Consider the following 15,821-nt stretch of genomic DNA (forward strand, 5'->3'; position numbering starts at 1 on the left):
TGCTCTCTCTCTCTCTCTCTCTCTCTCTCTCTCTCTCTCTCTCTCTCTGTGTGTGTGTGTGTGTGTGCCTCTCTGTCTCTGTCTCTGTCTCTCTCTGTGGGTGTCTGTATGCTTATGTATATATGTTTATCTATCGCTCAAAATGCATAAAGTATCTAGATACTATTCTATTAAAACACAAAAAAGACTTGTATAGATTTAATTACAATGTATTCCTTAAAGAAATAAAGAAAAACTTAAATAACTGGAGGAATATTCAGTGCTTGTGACCATGCCAAAATAATAAAAATGGCAATGTTACCATTAACTTAACATGTTTCATGTTATACCAATCACTACCATAAGGATACTTTAAGGTAGAACAAGTAAAATGGTGAAAAGAAATACAGATAAATAGAGAATGGCATTTAGAGACATCAAATGATATTATAAAGCAGTAGTCCTCAAAACCATCTTTATCAATTTAAAAATAGATAATGGAGCAGACTGAATGGAGAATCAGAAACAATGGAACACAACCTATTGTTGATAAAATAGAAAACATAAATTACCTAGCAAACAAAAAGCTCCATTTTAACTTGGCAAAGTTAACTAAGAATGGCAGTAGTTAATCTTGGAGAAGTTGTAGGAATTGAAACAAAGTATAAGTAAGCAGAGCAAAGAAAACAATATTTATACTAGGACTTCAATGTAAATGAAAAGAACAATTACATAGACAAAGTCAAAAGTAAAAGTTTGCTGGGAAAACTGGAAAGCAGTCTGATAGAAACTGGGCTTAGACTAATATTTTACATAAGATTCCACAACACAGTCTAAATAGTTATGTAACCTTAATATTAGAGACCATATGATTTTTAAAAATTAGAAGAGAAGCAAAAGAAGCTTCTCATAGCTAGGGGTCAACAACATATTCATAACCAAACAAGGGATATAATTATGAATTATGAATATATAAATATGAAATAGGTAACTTTTATTACATGAAACTTTAAAGTTTATGTATATAAGAAGGGAAGTAGTTGAATGGGAAAAAATCTTTATATTAAATTTCTTTGATAATAGTTTGGTATCCAAGATATACAAATAATTTATAAATCCATCTATCATCTGTCTACTTAATAGATATTCAACAATAGATAAGTACTCAAAGGATATGAATAGTTCTTGAAAGAATTGCAAAATATTACCAGGAATATCCAAGAATGCTCCAAATTACTAGGTGACATGTGGCTAAAGCACCAATCTTGCTATCAGGAAGGCCTGAGTTCAAATCTAGAATCAGACACCTACTAGCAATGTGGGCAAGACTCTTAACCCCAATTGTCTCCAAAAACCAAAAAAAAAAACATATCACTAATCATAGGAAAGATGAAAATCAAAAACAACCCTGAGATTTTACTTTGCCCCTTGCAACTTGACAAAGTTAACTAAGAATGGCAATAGTTAATCTTGAAGAAGTTGTAGGAATTGAAACAAAGTGTAAGTAAGCAGAGCAAAAAAAACAATATTTATACTAGGACTTCAGCGTAAATGAAAAGAACAATTACATAGACAAAGTCAAAAGTAAATTGACAAAATCATAAAGATCAAACATAACTCAAATGAAGAGATATGAACAAACCACCCCCTCTTCCCCAAATCCAACCTGCCCTTTCTTTTATGGAGTTAGGAGATCTACTGATGTTGAACATTACAAAGACTTTCTGACTTTTTCAATGCATTGATGGTCATCCTCTTCATTTTCTTCCTCCCTCCCGTCCTCATTCTTTTCTTCCCTGCCTTCTTCCCTCCTTCCCTCTCTTTTTTCTCTTTTTCTCTCTCTCTCTCTTTCTTCTTCCCTCCCCCACTCTTTCTTCTTTCCTTCCTTTCTCTTTTTTTTCAGTATATTGAAGATACAGTTGAAATTGTGTGCCACAGTTTCTTAATGGAATGGACAAAATCAGCATAGTTCCATGATTTTTATCAATTCCATTCAGCAGTATGTAAACATAAGAGTAGATTGATGGTGGGAGTAATCCAAAACATAATAATAGAACAAGGAGGAAAGATATTCAAATGTAGATGATAGCATAGAGTTGGAATGATTTATTGAAAGGTTAAAGAAGGGAAGGGAGAAATTTTAATAAGTGTAGGGGATATGATCTGGCAAAGAACCAAAGACTATAGGGACTGCAGATCATGGTGAATATGAAGAACAGGATTAGGGATTACAAGGCAGAAAGAAAGAGGCTATATTTTCACTTTTTTCTAGTTTTGTATTAGTTTTGGTCTTTGTTCTATCAAGACTACAATTAGTTACCTCTGAAATTAGACCACCAGCTTGTTCTATCAAGCTGCTGGTCTAGTTCAGAGGTAGCTAATTGTGGAATAACTTCCACATTGATATTGAAATCTCTCCCTCTCCCTTCTCCTATATAATTGTCTTTAAATAAAAAAAAAGGGAGGGGAATAAAAGAATTATAAATATCTCTTTATTTTATTTGCTCTTCTACTTACCACAATGACTAAAATAATTCATTCTTCTACAATCCTCCCATGGCATTCCTCCCCCTCTCAGCTGAAGAGCTCACTTTGTGCTTCACTGAAAAAATGGAGGCCATTTGCCAAGAAATCTTCCTTCCTCTTCATCTCACATCACTCCCATGATTGCCATCCTTAGTCTCCAGGAAAGAGGTAGCTTTTCTCCTTTCCAAAGCAAACTCTCTACATTTGTGCTTGATCATATTTTCACATGTTTTCGCAGTCAAACTGACCTTATTGTCATCCCTATTCCCCCCCTTATTTTCAGTCTTTTTTGGATCCTTCTCTGCTGTTAAGAAAAAAAAAAAATCTCAAAATATTTCTGTCACACCCACTTTTTAAAAAAATTCTCTCTCTTGAACAAATCATCCTTAGTATTTGTCATACTATATCTCTCTTTCTATTTTCAGCTAAACGCCATGAAAAAGCAGTCAACAATTGATGCTTCTATTTTCTTTCATTTGATTCCTTAACTTTTTGCATTCTGGCTTCCAACCTCAACATCCAATTGAAATTTTTCTTGAAAGTTACCAATAATCTCTTAAAATATAGTTATATAAAAGTTTACTTTTTTCTCATATCAAGCATTTATTTTCTCTTTGTCCCAGAAAAGCATAATTTTTCTCATATTTAACTTACTCATTTTCAAGCAAAATAAATTCTCAAATTGTTTTTGGCCAAAAATATCTCATTTTCTATCTTGAGTCTCTAGGAAGTCAGTGACATACATCCTCTGGAATCATGGTTGGTCATTGCATGAATCAGAATTCTTAAGTCTTTTAAAATTGTTTGTCTTTATGAAGTTATCATTTTCATATTACTTATAGAGGTTATTATTTCCACATTATTTAACGTATGTTATTATTTATGAGGTTATTATTATCCACAAATTATTCTCCTGCTTCTGTTCATTTCACTCTGTATCAGTTCATACAAATCTTTCCAAATTTCTTTTTTGTCATTTCTCAGGCCATGATAGTGTTCTATTACCCTTATATACCATATTTTCATGAGTCATTTTCAGTTTATGGACAGAAACAATTTCTTAATTGCCAGTGGTCTTTCTCAGTCCTTATCCTTGACTTCTCTGTAGTTTTTTACATTGTTGATCATCTTCTCCTGGATACTCTCACCTCTCTAAGTTTTCATGACACTGCACTTTCCTGGTTCTCCTACTACCTTTCAGAGCATTCCTACTCAATCTACTTTACTAGCTCCTTATCCAGATCATAACTGGATAACTGGATAGGTGTCCCCCCCCCCCAAGGCTCTGTCATGAACCCTTTTTAATATACCCTCAGTTGGTGATTTCATCAGCTCCTATTTTTTCAGTGGTCATCTCTACTTAGATAATTGTCAGATCTATATATTTAGCCTTAGTCTCTCTTCTGAGCTCTAGTCCTGCATCTTGAGATGCATTTTGTATATTTCAAACTTGATGTCTCATAAACATGTGAAACTCATCATATCTAAAACAGAGCTCAATAGATTTTCCTTCTTCCAAAACTCTATCCTCTTCCCAATTTCCCTATTATCCTCAAGAGCACTAGCATCTTTCCCTCACCAGACTCAAAATCCACTATAATCCTTAACTTCTCATTTGCTCATTGGTCTCCCTGCTTCAAGTCTCTCCACCCACCATTCAATTGCCAGAGGGATTTTCCTAAAGCCCAAGTATGAGCCTTAACACTTGCTTTCACTATTCATTCAACTCCAGTGGTTTTGTATAAATATCAGGACCAATATAAAGACCTCTGATATATGAAACCCTTTTTTATATTGATTCTTTTCTACCTTTCCAGATTTATTATTTTGCACTAGTCTATTCAGCTACACTGGCCAAAGAGATATTCTTGACACATTACACAATTTTTCCCAACTCCATGTATTAATACTGAATGTTCCTCATGCCTAAACCTCCTAGATTTCCTAATTTCCTTCAAGACTCAGCTCACATTTTACTTTATATAGGTCTTTTATAGTCCCCTTAATTGCTAATGTCTTCCTTCTGAGATTGCTTTCCAATTATACTGAATATATCTTGAATATACATAGTTATTTGCATGATTTCTGGTTCATTAGAATGTGCATCCTTGAGGATAGGCCTTTCTTGTATCCCCAGCCTTAGCATAGTGCCTGACAGTGCTTAATAAATGTTTCCTGACTGACTGACTGCCTAATTTTAGATAATCCTTAGGTTGCTGTGGTCAAAAAATTTTGCCTTGGAAGCAAACCTTTTGGTGATGAGTTTTACCAAACTTACCTGGAAAGTCCTCATACAAAGCATAGGTTTAAGGATAAAAGTGACTTTAGAAGCTATCTAGTCTTCTTTTTATGATGAACCTGAAACCTGTAGAGATTGAATAACTTGCCCAAAGTTCATTTACACAATTAATAAGTGGCAGAGATGGGATTTGAATTACTGTCTTCTGACCTCAATTTTTATGTCCTTTCCACTGTACCATGTTATCTTCTTGGACAATAGTCTTTTTCTTATAAGTGTGTTATAGTGATTACTATGGCCTTCATTGCCTGCAGACCAGATCTGTTATATTTTCACCAATTCCTCCAAGGTTCTCTGTATATACTTTTAAGGATTGGGGAATGTCTTCATCTATGCTTTTGGCTCAAGCCTTCACTTATTGTTTTCAATTAATTTTAGGGATCATATACTTCAGGTCCATGTAATGATCAGGTTAGCTTTTTGAAGAAATATTTACTTAAAAGTTATAATAAACATTTATACTAATACCTAGGGAGCATAATCCTTCCTAGATATCCTTGTTTTTTTGGAAAAAGGAATAATTAAGTCCACAATTTAGCTCAGTTCTAATATAGCTTTAGTCCTAACAGGTTATAAATCCAAATCACCCCACTAGCCTTTTATCCCAAATCACTCCCTGTATTGTCTGAGCTTCTTTGCTGAGCTGGTGGCAATGTCAATTTGGATTCCTGTGCTCCAGACTCACTTTTACTTGAATTTTTGTGTCTAAGACTACATTCCACTCCCTTAGAATAAAAAGGACAAATCAAGAACCTTAAGCCTTTTTCTTAAGCCCAGAGGGCTAAAGGAAAATGTGTCTCATTCCCTAACCAACATTACCATAATTCCAGTGCCTTCTTTCTGTATTTATTTCCTATTTATCCTGTATGAATAGCTTGTTTTATAATATATTTGTTTGCATGTGATCTTTCCCCCATTAGATTGTAAGCTCCTTGAGGACAGGGACTGTCTTCAGCCTCTTTTTCACTTAGCACAGTGCCTGGAACATAGTAGGTGCTTTCTTGATTGATTGATGGTGCCTTTCCTGTGAGCAAACAAGATCTTTATTGTTGGATGCCACTGTAAGAAGAGAGACTGCCTCAGTAAGGTAGATTTTTTTAAAATACAGACAGTTCTTTTATATATCCCATAAAAAAAGGCTGCTCCTAACTATGTGATAGGACAAAGTAGAGTGGTCTTCTCAGAAACAGGTCCTTGGGGCATCTCCTTTGTGGGTGCCTCCATCTTGACTGTTTGGGCATGTACCAAAGCCCCATCACAATATTGTATTGATGTTTTTGATTTTTGTGTTTTTTATAATTATAGCTTCGTATTTTCATTTAAAAATTTTTTATAACTTTTTATTTTCAAAATGTAAGCATAGTTTTCAACATTCACCCTTGCAAAACCTTATGTTCCAAATTTTCTCCCTTCCTTCCCTTTAACCCCCTTCCCTAGGCAGCAAATAATCCAATATAGATTAAACATGCACAATTCTTCTAAACTTACTTCTACATTTATCATGTTGCACAAGAAAAATCAGCTCAAGAAAGAGGGAAAAAAGAAAGGAAAAAACAAACAAACAAGCAAACAACAACAACAACAAAGGTGAAAAATACTACATTGTGATGCACACTCAGTTCCCATAGTCCTCTTTCTGGATGCAGACGGCTCTCTCCAATCCAAGTCTATTGGAGTTGACCTGAATCACCTCATTGTTGAAAAGAACCACGTCCATCACAGTTGATTATCAAATAATCTTTTTGTTGCTATGTATGATGTTTTTGGGGTTCTACTCACTTCACTTAGCATCATTTCATGATGCTTTTGTTTTATGCCATGGCTACTTCCCAGTAATTTTCTTCATCCTCTGTTGCAAAAAATAAAAAAAGTTTGAAAAAGTTAAATAAAATCAATTGACACAGTATCCATATCTATATTTTTGCATTTGTAATCAACTCAATTCAATAAATATTTATTAAGTATCTATTATATGTTAGGTACTGTGAAAAGCACTGGCAATATAAATAATGAGAAAGATAGTTTCTGTTATGAAGGAGCTTACAATCCAATGTGAGTAAGAAGCCCATAAAAGGAAACTGAAAAAGGAGAATACTAGGGTAGAAACTAACATGAAAACATGATGATCTGTGGAGCTAAAACCAAGCAGAGCTGCTGCTGAAAAATGGAAAGTTACCTGGAAAGTTCTGAGACCACTGTAAAGGAAGGCTTTGGGAGGAGTTTATTAATCTACCCTCTAGTTCTACCACCAGAAAGAAGTATCTAAGAGAGTAAAGTTGTTTTTTGAGGTTGTTCATTTGCTTCAATCATTTCTGACTCTTTATGACCCTATTTGGGGTTTTCTTGGTAGAGAAACTAAAGTGGTTTTCCAATTACGTCTCCAGATCATGGTACAGGTGAGGAAACTGAGGCAAACAGGGTTAAGACACTTGCCCATGGTCACACAGATAGTAAATGTCTGAAGCCAGATGTGAATTCAGGAAGATGAGTCTTTCTGACCCCATGTTCGGCACTCTGGGAGTCGAGAAGGTGTTGTAAATCAAAATCTTCCGTCTGCATGGTGAGCAGATTTGAGGTGATCTGCTTAAGCTAGAAAAAGCATAATGCTGAAACTTATCAGAACTGCTAATGGAAAATGGTCTTCTAGAATCAAAATTGAAGAACTGATCCAGTTCTTGAAGTCTTTTCCCTAAGGACTGGCTAGAGATGGAGTTCAGTCAGCATAATCTAAAAGAACAAGGATCATCTGCCTACTACAATGATGTCATCTGGAGAGGACTTTCGAGTATATAATTTTAGAACATCAAATGATCCCTTTCCATTTATTTTCATCTTGTTTCTTAGTACTGCTTTCTTCTGCCTTTGCAGTAATCCAGCTTTGAGAATAGAGTGGTGAATTTAGATTTTTTTCAGAGTTCCATAACAATAGCAGAAATAGAATAGTTTATGTTAGACTTTTGAACAAATAAAATGTAATAATTCGTTTTCACCTAAAATTATGCAAGGATTTGATGGAGGTAATTCCTAAGTAAATGTACCATTTGCTGTTTTTTCTTATATAAAATTTAATAAATGTTTACCTATTTGAAATTTAAATATTTTGTATCTGTGTTTCTTCTCTTCTTATCAGAACCTCCCATTCCAAAAAATCCAGCACAGTATCACATCTCAAGATCATCAGCCAGCTCCAGATAACTGTATTCTTAGCATGGTTGTGGGTCAGTTAAAGGTAAGAATTTGAAAAATCAATGCTACTTAATGCAATAAATAAAGAATGCAATATTTGTTGGCTCAACATCCTGGTCATACAGAGTAAACTGGGCAATATAGCGTAAAGGAAGAAATATATCATTTCTAACTACATCACTCCCAAGGTCAGATGGCCTTGGAGTTATTACTGCATCCTTCCTGAGAAATGCACCACATTGTTATGAGCCTATACATTTATGGGTAAATAATCTAAATTGTAGGTGAAAATGAAAGGGTCTATAATTCAGGGCAGAAATCTGAGAACAATGGCACACTATGCTGTCAATAACAGACATCAAAATAAGCATGAAAACATGATTTTACCTTTATTTAATAAATCCCCATCTAAAACATTGTATTCTATAACATTACAGTCTTTATTATATTTCAGAAAAGCTAATGAAACTAAGGGATGTACAGAATAGCAAATGGAGAGGAGAGGGTTGGAAAATTGGTAAAAGGTATAAAACATACCAATATTTGCAAAAGTTGTGGAAAGAGACTATCACAATGATTCATTTCTGGTGTATAGGTCCTCTCTATTGTAAATTTTCCAATAAATTTATAGAAACCTTCAGTTTTGGTAAGCAAGAAATATTTATTAAGAAGGGACATATGTGGAATATATTGCTTTATATATATAATATTATATATTAATATAATGATTATTATAACTAATAATGATGAACATTTACATCCTATTGATGGTGATTGGATGCCACTTAAAACACTATATAAGCAGAGCCAAGAAAACAATATATACAGTGGCTACAATATAGTAAATAGGACAACCATGAAAGAAATCAAAAGTCAATGTTTCAAAATTAGAAAAAACACATATGACTCAAAGGAAGACATATGTTAAAATATCTCCACTCCATGCTTTATGGTTCTCTGGAAGGTCCAAAAGTGTATACTATACATATTATACTATACATATTTTCAGAGTTTTTCAATGTATTGATCAATTATGTTCATTTCCCTTTCTTTATCTTTCTATTTTTTGTCATAATATTGCCTATTATATAGGTTGATTTTCTGGACAGATGAAAGGAAGGGATAGGATACTTGGGAAATGATGGTGATGTAAAAAAAAAAAAAAAACATTAAAAAAAATACTAGAGAATAACTTCTTTCCTCCTGTTCCCCTCTTTTTTTTTTTTAAAGGTAGATGAAGAGCCTGTTATGGGATTTCACCAACTGTTTATTCTGAAGAATATGAATGACAAATGGATTTGCACTAATGATATTTTTAGATTGGCTTTGTACAACTTTGCTTGAGTATTTTGTATTCTTTCTACTCTCATACTTTCCCTACTTTGTTGTTCTTGGCTTGGTTCAACTTATGATAAAGAGGCAACATAGGATTTTTTTTTTTTTTTTTTGGTTTTGCTCTGCTATGTGTTGACAAATAAAAGAACATGAATGGCTATATAAAATAATCAAAGGGCAATTTCAGGGAAAGGATGGAGAGTCCTGCATCAAAATTTCAGGATGCTGGGAAATTGACTCAAGCAGGAAAAGCACCAAAGTGCTATCTTGGGAGAACAGATGCAAACAAAATTTACCTTTTAGAAAAAGGGCCCTGTTTAGGGCACCAAAATTCTACTTTTTGGGACTGAGGAAAAATTCTTTCATCCGCATGGATTTAATAATAATAATGATAGATACTTCTCATTTTAAGGAAACTCTGGATTGGAAAACTCAATTCACTTCCTTGATGCCCCTGCTTTGTGTTCAGCCAAAATTTAGTTAGCAATGCAGTTAATTCTAGGCAAGTTATTTTTGTAGCTGTACTCAGAACATCTGTGGGATGGTGGTTGACACAAAGTAGACTTTTGCGTGTCAGATATTAGAATATAGGAAATTGCTTTTTCACACAGATTTATAATGTTTGTGTTACTGTTCCATCGAGCTGAATCCTGTTATCCTTATGTTCGTAAATGTGTGAAGTCACCAATTTAGTATATAATTTCAATGAACCAGAAAACTCTGGATATTAGGAATGATGAAATACTAATTTAAAAAAAAACAGAGAAAAGTAATTTTTTTTAACCTAAAGTCTACTATACTAAATGGTCAAAAAGTAATGGTCAATTCACATAGGTTTATTTTTAACTGTAGAGGGACAGTAGTCTCTCTGAGCTTAGTTATGTCATATTGGTTAGGATAATTGCCAAGTATTCAATGAATTATGAGCACACCATGTTCCTGTACACCAACAGAAGGCATGAAGAGCCAGATTCTTTTGCTTTTTTTATTCTGGTTTATGAATTTTCTATTATGTTTAACTCACTTTAAGAGAAAGTTCTACACATCAATTCTGATATGTAAAAATCAACAGGAGATATTAATTCATACTGAGAAAGGAATAAAGCAGCACATCCTATGTTGGTTCCAATCAATAATATATCACTGTCAAAACTGGAAGAGAATTTAAAGTCTAGCTTATGCAATTCCTTCATTTTATAGATAAATTGCAGACTTAGAAAAGTTGTGACTCTCCTAATTATTGGCAGAACTACAATGTCCACAGACATCTCCCAAGCCTGTAATCTTACCATTCTTACCCTCTTCATCCCCATCCATTGCCAGCTATCTTTCATTGTTCACAGTTGACTGTGGCATCTTTGCAACTTCACCTATTCCTGAAGAAGGATCCTCTCCACAAATTTCAGACAAATGGCCATCTAGGCACTACTTTAAGAATTCTAGTGAGAGAACATATTACAAATGCTCATTCTACTGTTGAATCTCTCTGATTGTGAAGAAGTTTTTCCTTATTTCACATCTAAATCTGTCCTTCTGCCACATCCATCTGTTGCTCCTAGTTTTGTCCTCTAGACAAAACTCTAGAGCCCAGCAAAAATTGAATCATTATTATTTGTGATGAGCATTCAAATACTTGAAGACAAGTATTGTATTCTTCCTTCTCATAATCCTTTTAACCTCCCTGGAAGCAGTTCATATTGTCTATCTATCTAAACTATAGGGTCCAGAATAAGACGTTTCTTCAAATGTAATTTAACTAAGACAGAATTTTAGGAACTTGCTATCTCCTTTCTTCTGAATATTGTGTTTCTTCTCAAAGCATCTGATGGATAGCATTCAATCTTTTGGTTGCCATATCACATTGTTGACTTAAATTGATTTTGCAGTCCACTTAAACACCTACATCTCTTTCACATGAGTTGTTTTCTAGCCATATCTCCTCTATCTTATATTTATAAACTGATTTTTTAACCCATGTAAAACTAGATTGAACTCAATTTAATGTTATTACATTCACCACTCCTCCACCCCTTGCCATTTTACCCACTGAAATATTTCTGGTTCTTTATTCTTATTCAACATGCCAGCTCTGCTTCATAGATTTAAGGTTTTTGTTCTTGTTTTTAATTTCATAAGCATGAGATCTGTACCTGTATGCAATTCCTTGAGGAAAATATTGAGCAGAATTGGGCAAATGGCAAAATCTTGAGGCACTCTATTATGCACCTACCTCTGGTTGACACTAAGTTATTAATGAGTATTCTCTGAGTATGTCAGTCCATTCATCAAGTTTCAGATTCACCCAACTATGTTGTTATTGTTTGATATCTTTTATATTGCTAGTTCCCAAAACAAAAGTTAGCTTGACACAATTTCTTCTTCATAAAGTCATGCTGACTTAGTGATCACTACTTCCCTTTCTGAATATTCACATCTGAATATTCTGAAAATGATCCATAAATTGGACAGAAATCAGTTAAATTCCTTGGCTTATGAAGTACTTTCACTTTCTTCTTTCTTTTGAAAATCAGGATATTTGTCATAGGATCACCTATTTTAACTCTGAAGGAATGTTAGATATTACAGTGTCTGAGGCAGGATTGAAATTCACACCTTATAGATTCCAAGTTGATTGCAATATCCATTAGATCACACTGCTCATTCTCCAATCTAATTGACTTGCCAATCAAATCTACCAGTTCTTTCAGGTCATTCTGGGATGTGTTGATTGGAATTTGCTGATGGAACTTGCCATCAAGGGTAACTAGTCTACTCTTAGTATCCACCTACCTTGGAATTCAGTTCCCTATATTATGTTCTGTTCGGACCAGAGAGATTATCCTCCCTGGAAGAAGCGAAATAATTAAGAACTAAGCAATTCAGTCTTTTTGCTGTTATCCTTATTATCATCCATCTCTCCCAAATAATGGTGTTCTCCTCCACTCTAGCCCCATTTTAGGCAAATAGGTAATATAATGGATAGAAAGCTGAGTCTAGAACAAAAAGACCTGAATTAAATTATAGCCTCAGATACTGCTTAAGTTATATGACTCTGGGTAAGTCACTAAATCTTTATCCCAATTTCCTTAACTCTAAAATAGAGATAATAATAACACTTACTTTACAGGATTATTGTCAGGATCAAATACAGTAATATTTGTAAAGGCCTTAGCATAGTGCTGGTTAGGTACTTATTACCTGCTTATTCTCCTCACTTTCCTTCTCATGACTTTAAAAACTTTTAATTTCCCTTAATATTCTTGACCAGTTTCAGATTGTTTTAGGCATTGGGAGCCTGTTTCCTTATATTCTTTTGCACCGAATTTGAATTAGCTGCCCAATCTTTCCTTGTTACTTAAAAAAAAAAAAAAAAAAAGCAAACCCAAGGTCCATCAGTAAGTTACTTGTATGTCTAGAATGATACTTTTTAGAAAGTTCCCCTTAGGGGTTGTCATATTTGACAAGATTTGGGAGACTTTCCATCATGCCCTAACTACATGCCCTAGGAAGATGGCAGACCAATCTATTTTTATGTCACACTGTCAAACAGCCCTCTCACTATTCCTCAACAGATTGTCTCTTAGTCCTCTGACCATTATTAAATGACCTTGTGGGACTTAAGGATTCACATAATTTTTCCAAGCACAGAAAACTACTTCCACTTGAGATGGACCAACTCCCTCTGACAAGGAAGAATATCATAAGCTATTAACTCAAGTATATTCAATGGTTTTCCCTTAAACTCTTTAATTGGTAATTAGTACATTTCTGGTATGTCTTAAAGCAAACAGAACCTGTTGCATAAGCACAAATCCATTTAGATCTAATTATCCACTTTCTTTCTCTTTACTTGCCACTTAGCTAGTGAATGGAAAGAAGTTTCAAGACTTAACCATACCAAATCAGCTTATGGAGATTCCTAATTTTTTTTGCACTCATGCATTGTGATTGTAATATGTGTTTTATGCAGTAAGCAAAAAGAAATCTTACTACTTTATGCTCATCATGATAATCATACATTTATCTCATAAAGATATTCAAAATCATAATCTTAAAGCTGGAATGCACTATATGAAACTGACTGCATATTTCTGATGTGTGCTGAATTTAACAAGCTAGAGTCTTCTGAGCTAATTCAATGGAAATAGGTTCTCTATATCTGTCTTCTGATTGTCAGATTAGATAAGAATTAGCCAAATCTTCAGCAAGCTCTGATTCTTTTTGCTTGATTATCATAATCTGCATGTGTTAAGTTAAGCAAATTGATAACCTGCATCATAGTGAAACCTCTCTCAGAAATCTGCTGATATAACCCTTTGTAGTTAAGGGAATTGAGACAATGAGATGAGCTATTATATTGAACAAGAAAAGGCCATATGTCAGTGGTACACATGGCTTCCTGTCTTCTTTACCCTTCTACCTCTAAGAGTGGAAGTTAAAGATAACTTGGGTGTTTATTTGCAAGTTTGACATGGTAACTGTTGTCACCTTGTAAGCTCCAGAGGAGCAGGGACCATATCTTATCTAAACTTTATACCTTTCTAGCACTTGGCACAGTACTGTGCACTACAATAAGGGCTTAATGTTTGTTGAACAAATTACTGGGAAAATGTGAATATTTGGGAGAATGTATTCTCTAATATTTCTTAGAAATGTCTATTTCTAGGGTGAGGAGAAAAGGGTTGAACATATTCCTAACAAAGATAAAGGTTTGTGCATCAAAGACTTGGAAATGACAATTTGTTTATTAAAATAATTCATTCTGATAAACTCACAAAATCATCTGCATTTTTGTATATTTTTAATACTAAAAGAAATACCTCTTTACAGTAATAAAAACATCAATGGATTTTTCAAGGAATATGGAAGACCTACTCAAAGAAAATTTTCAAATTGATTTTGACAGAAGACAGTGAAAAACTAAACAAATAAAGGAGCATTCTGAGCTTAGTGTTGGGTTGAGCAAAGTTAAAATGCTAACACTACCCAAATTAGGTAACAAATTTATGGCAATACCATTCAAAATACCAATGGGTTGTTTCACACAACATATAATTTAAAAGTCCATGTTGAACTAAGCAAGAATATTTTTAAATACATGGGAAAAACTAATGAAGATGGAATATTCATTGATTAGATCATGAAATGTTCAAAAAAGCAATAATTATAAAAACTTGTTCTGATTGAAGCAGAACAGAGAACCCAGGAATAGAAACTAATGTATATAAAAGGTTAATATTTGCTAAGCTCACGCTTGAAGAGAGATTAAGGAATGGTATAACTATTTAATAAAAACTGCTGAGAAAATTGAGTAATTGTATGGCAAAAAAAAAAAAAAAAAAAAAAAATAGGTTTGGAACCAAACCTCAAAATACATTTGGCAATGAACTCTTTTTTTTAAAAAAGAGTGATCTTGATGCAGTCTGGGTAGACTAAGTCTCTTTTTCCTTCAGTGAAGAGATGGAGCATATAAATATAATGATTGTAATAATAATAATTAAAAGCTAACATTTATATAGGACTTATTATGTGCTGGGCACTGTGCTAAGTGCTCTATAATTATCTCATTTTGTCCTCATGATAATTTTCTAAGAAAGATAATTTGGCAAGAATTGTGTTGTTCTCATCTAACTTATTCATGGTTGGCGTAGTGAAGGTACCTAGTATCCGCATCTTAGAATGAACTACCTCTTTGTACTTTAAAGTACTAAAATATTTAAAATTTTAAAATAACTCAGATTCAACCAACTTGATTGATTTCCTAGAACTCAAATGTGCCACTTATAATTTTGAAGACTAGGAAAAATTTTTTTCTTTTTGAGATCCCACGTAACACACCAGATTCATATCTTATTTGAATACTTATAAGTGATAAGTTCATCCATCATCAATAAAATCCTTACCAAAAATTCATCTGAGTATGGGGGTCTACTCTTTAAATTCCTATAGTCTGAAGTGGCAGAGATTTAATTTTTTTAATCATAAAAATTAAGAAAATTGAATAGTACAGTTATCTCAGCTATGAAAAGGTAGGGCATTTTTATCAATAAGAAGAAATTATTAGACATAAAATTTGTGGATTTAACAGCACAGAGATAGGATTGTACACAGCAAAAAAGAATTTTTCTAATAGATCAACAAATAACATGAATGAATATTTTTTTACTGATGCCTTTTTTTTTCACATTTTATTCATTCTCAAATATGTCCCTTCCTTCCCCTCTACTCAGCGAGCCTTCCTTTGCAATGAAAGTTTTAAAAGCAATTGGAAAAAAATTAGTTCATTCAAACCTGCACATTGGCAATAACAGACAGTATATCCAATATTTCACATTCACAGTCCATTACCTTTGCAAATCTCTGAGGCCCAGATTGGTCATAATTATACAGTATTAAGTTCTGATGATCAGGTAGTTTTTAAAAAAGGAAATTAAAACTTAATAATCACATGACAAGAGATTTGGGAGCCAGACCTGTAATTTTATTAATTTAGGAA

The 15,821-nt window shown here is 33.6% G+C and overlaps 1 protein-coding gene across 4 annotated transcripts in view; it reads left to right on the forward strand.

The window, feature by feature from the left end:
* Positions 1-14,099, forward strand: part of LOC100928175 (nuclear transport factor 2-like) — a 35,556-nt gene extending 21,457 nt beyond the window's left edge. For all 4 annotated transcript variants that reach the window (XM_031946761.1, XM_003760120.2, XM_031946763.1 and 1 more), the window contains exons 4-5: positions 7,935-8,033; positions 9,221-14,099. In XM_031946761.1, coding sequence (XP_031802621.1) covers positions 7,935-8,033; positions 9,221-9,334 — 213 coding nt within the window. In that variant the 3' untranslated portion in view covers positions 9,335-14,099. The remainder of the gene's footprint in view (positions 1-7,934; positions 8,034-9,220) is intronic.
* The last annotated feature ends 1,722 nt before the right edge of the window (positions 14,100-15,821 follow it).

This window comes from Sarcophilus harrisii, chromosome 1, assembly GCF_902635505.1.
Source record: "Sarcophilus harrisii chromosome 1, mSarHar1.11, whole genome shotgun sequence".
Classification (NCBI taxonomy): Eukaryota; Metazoa; Chordata; class Mammalia; order Dasyuromorphia; family Dasyuridae; genus Sarcophilus; species Sarcophilus harrisii.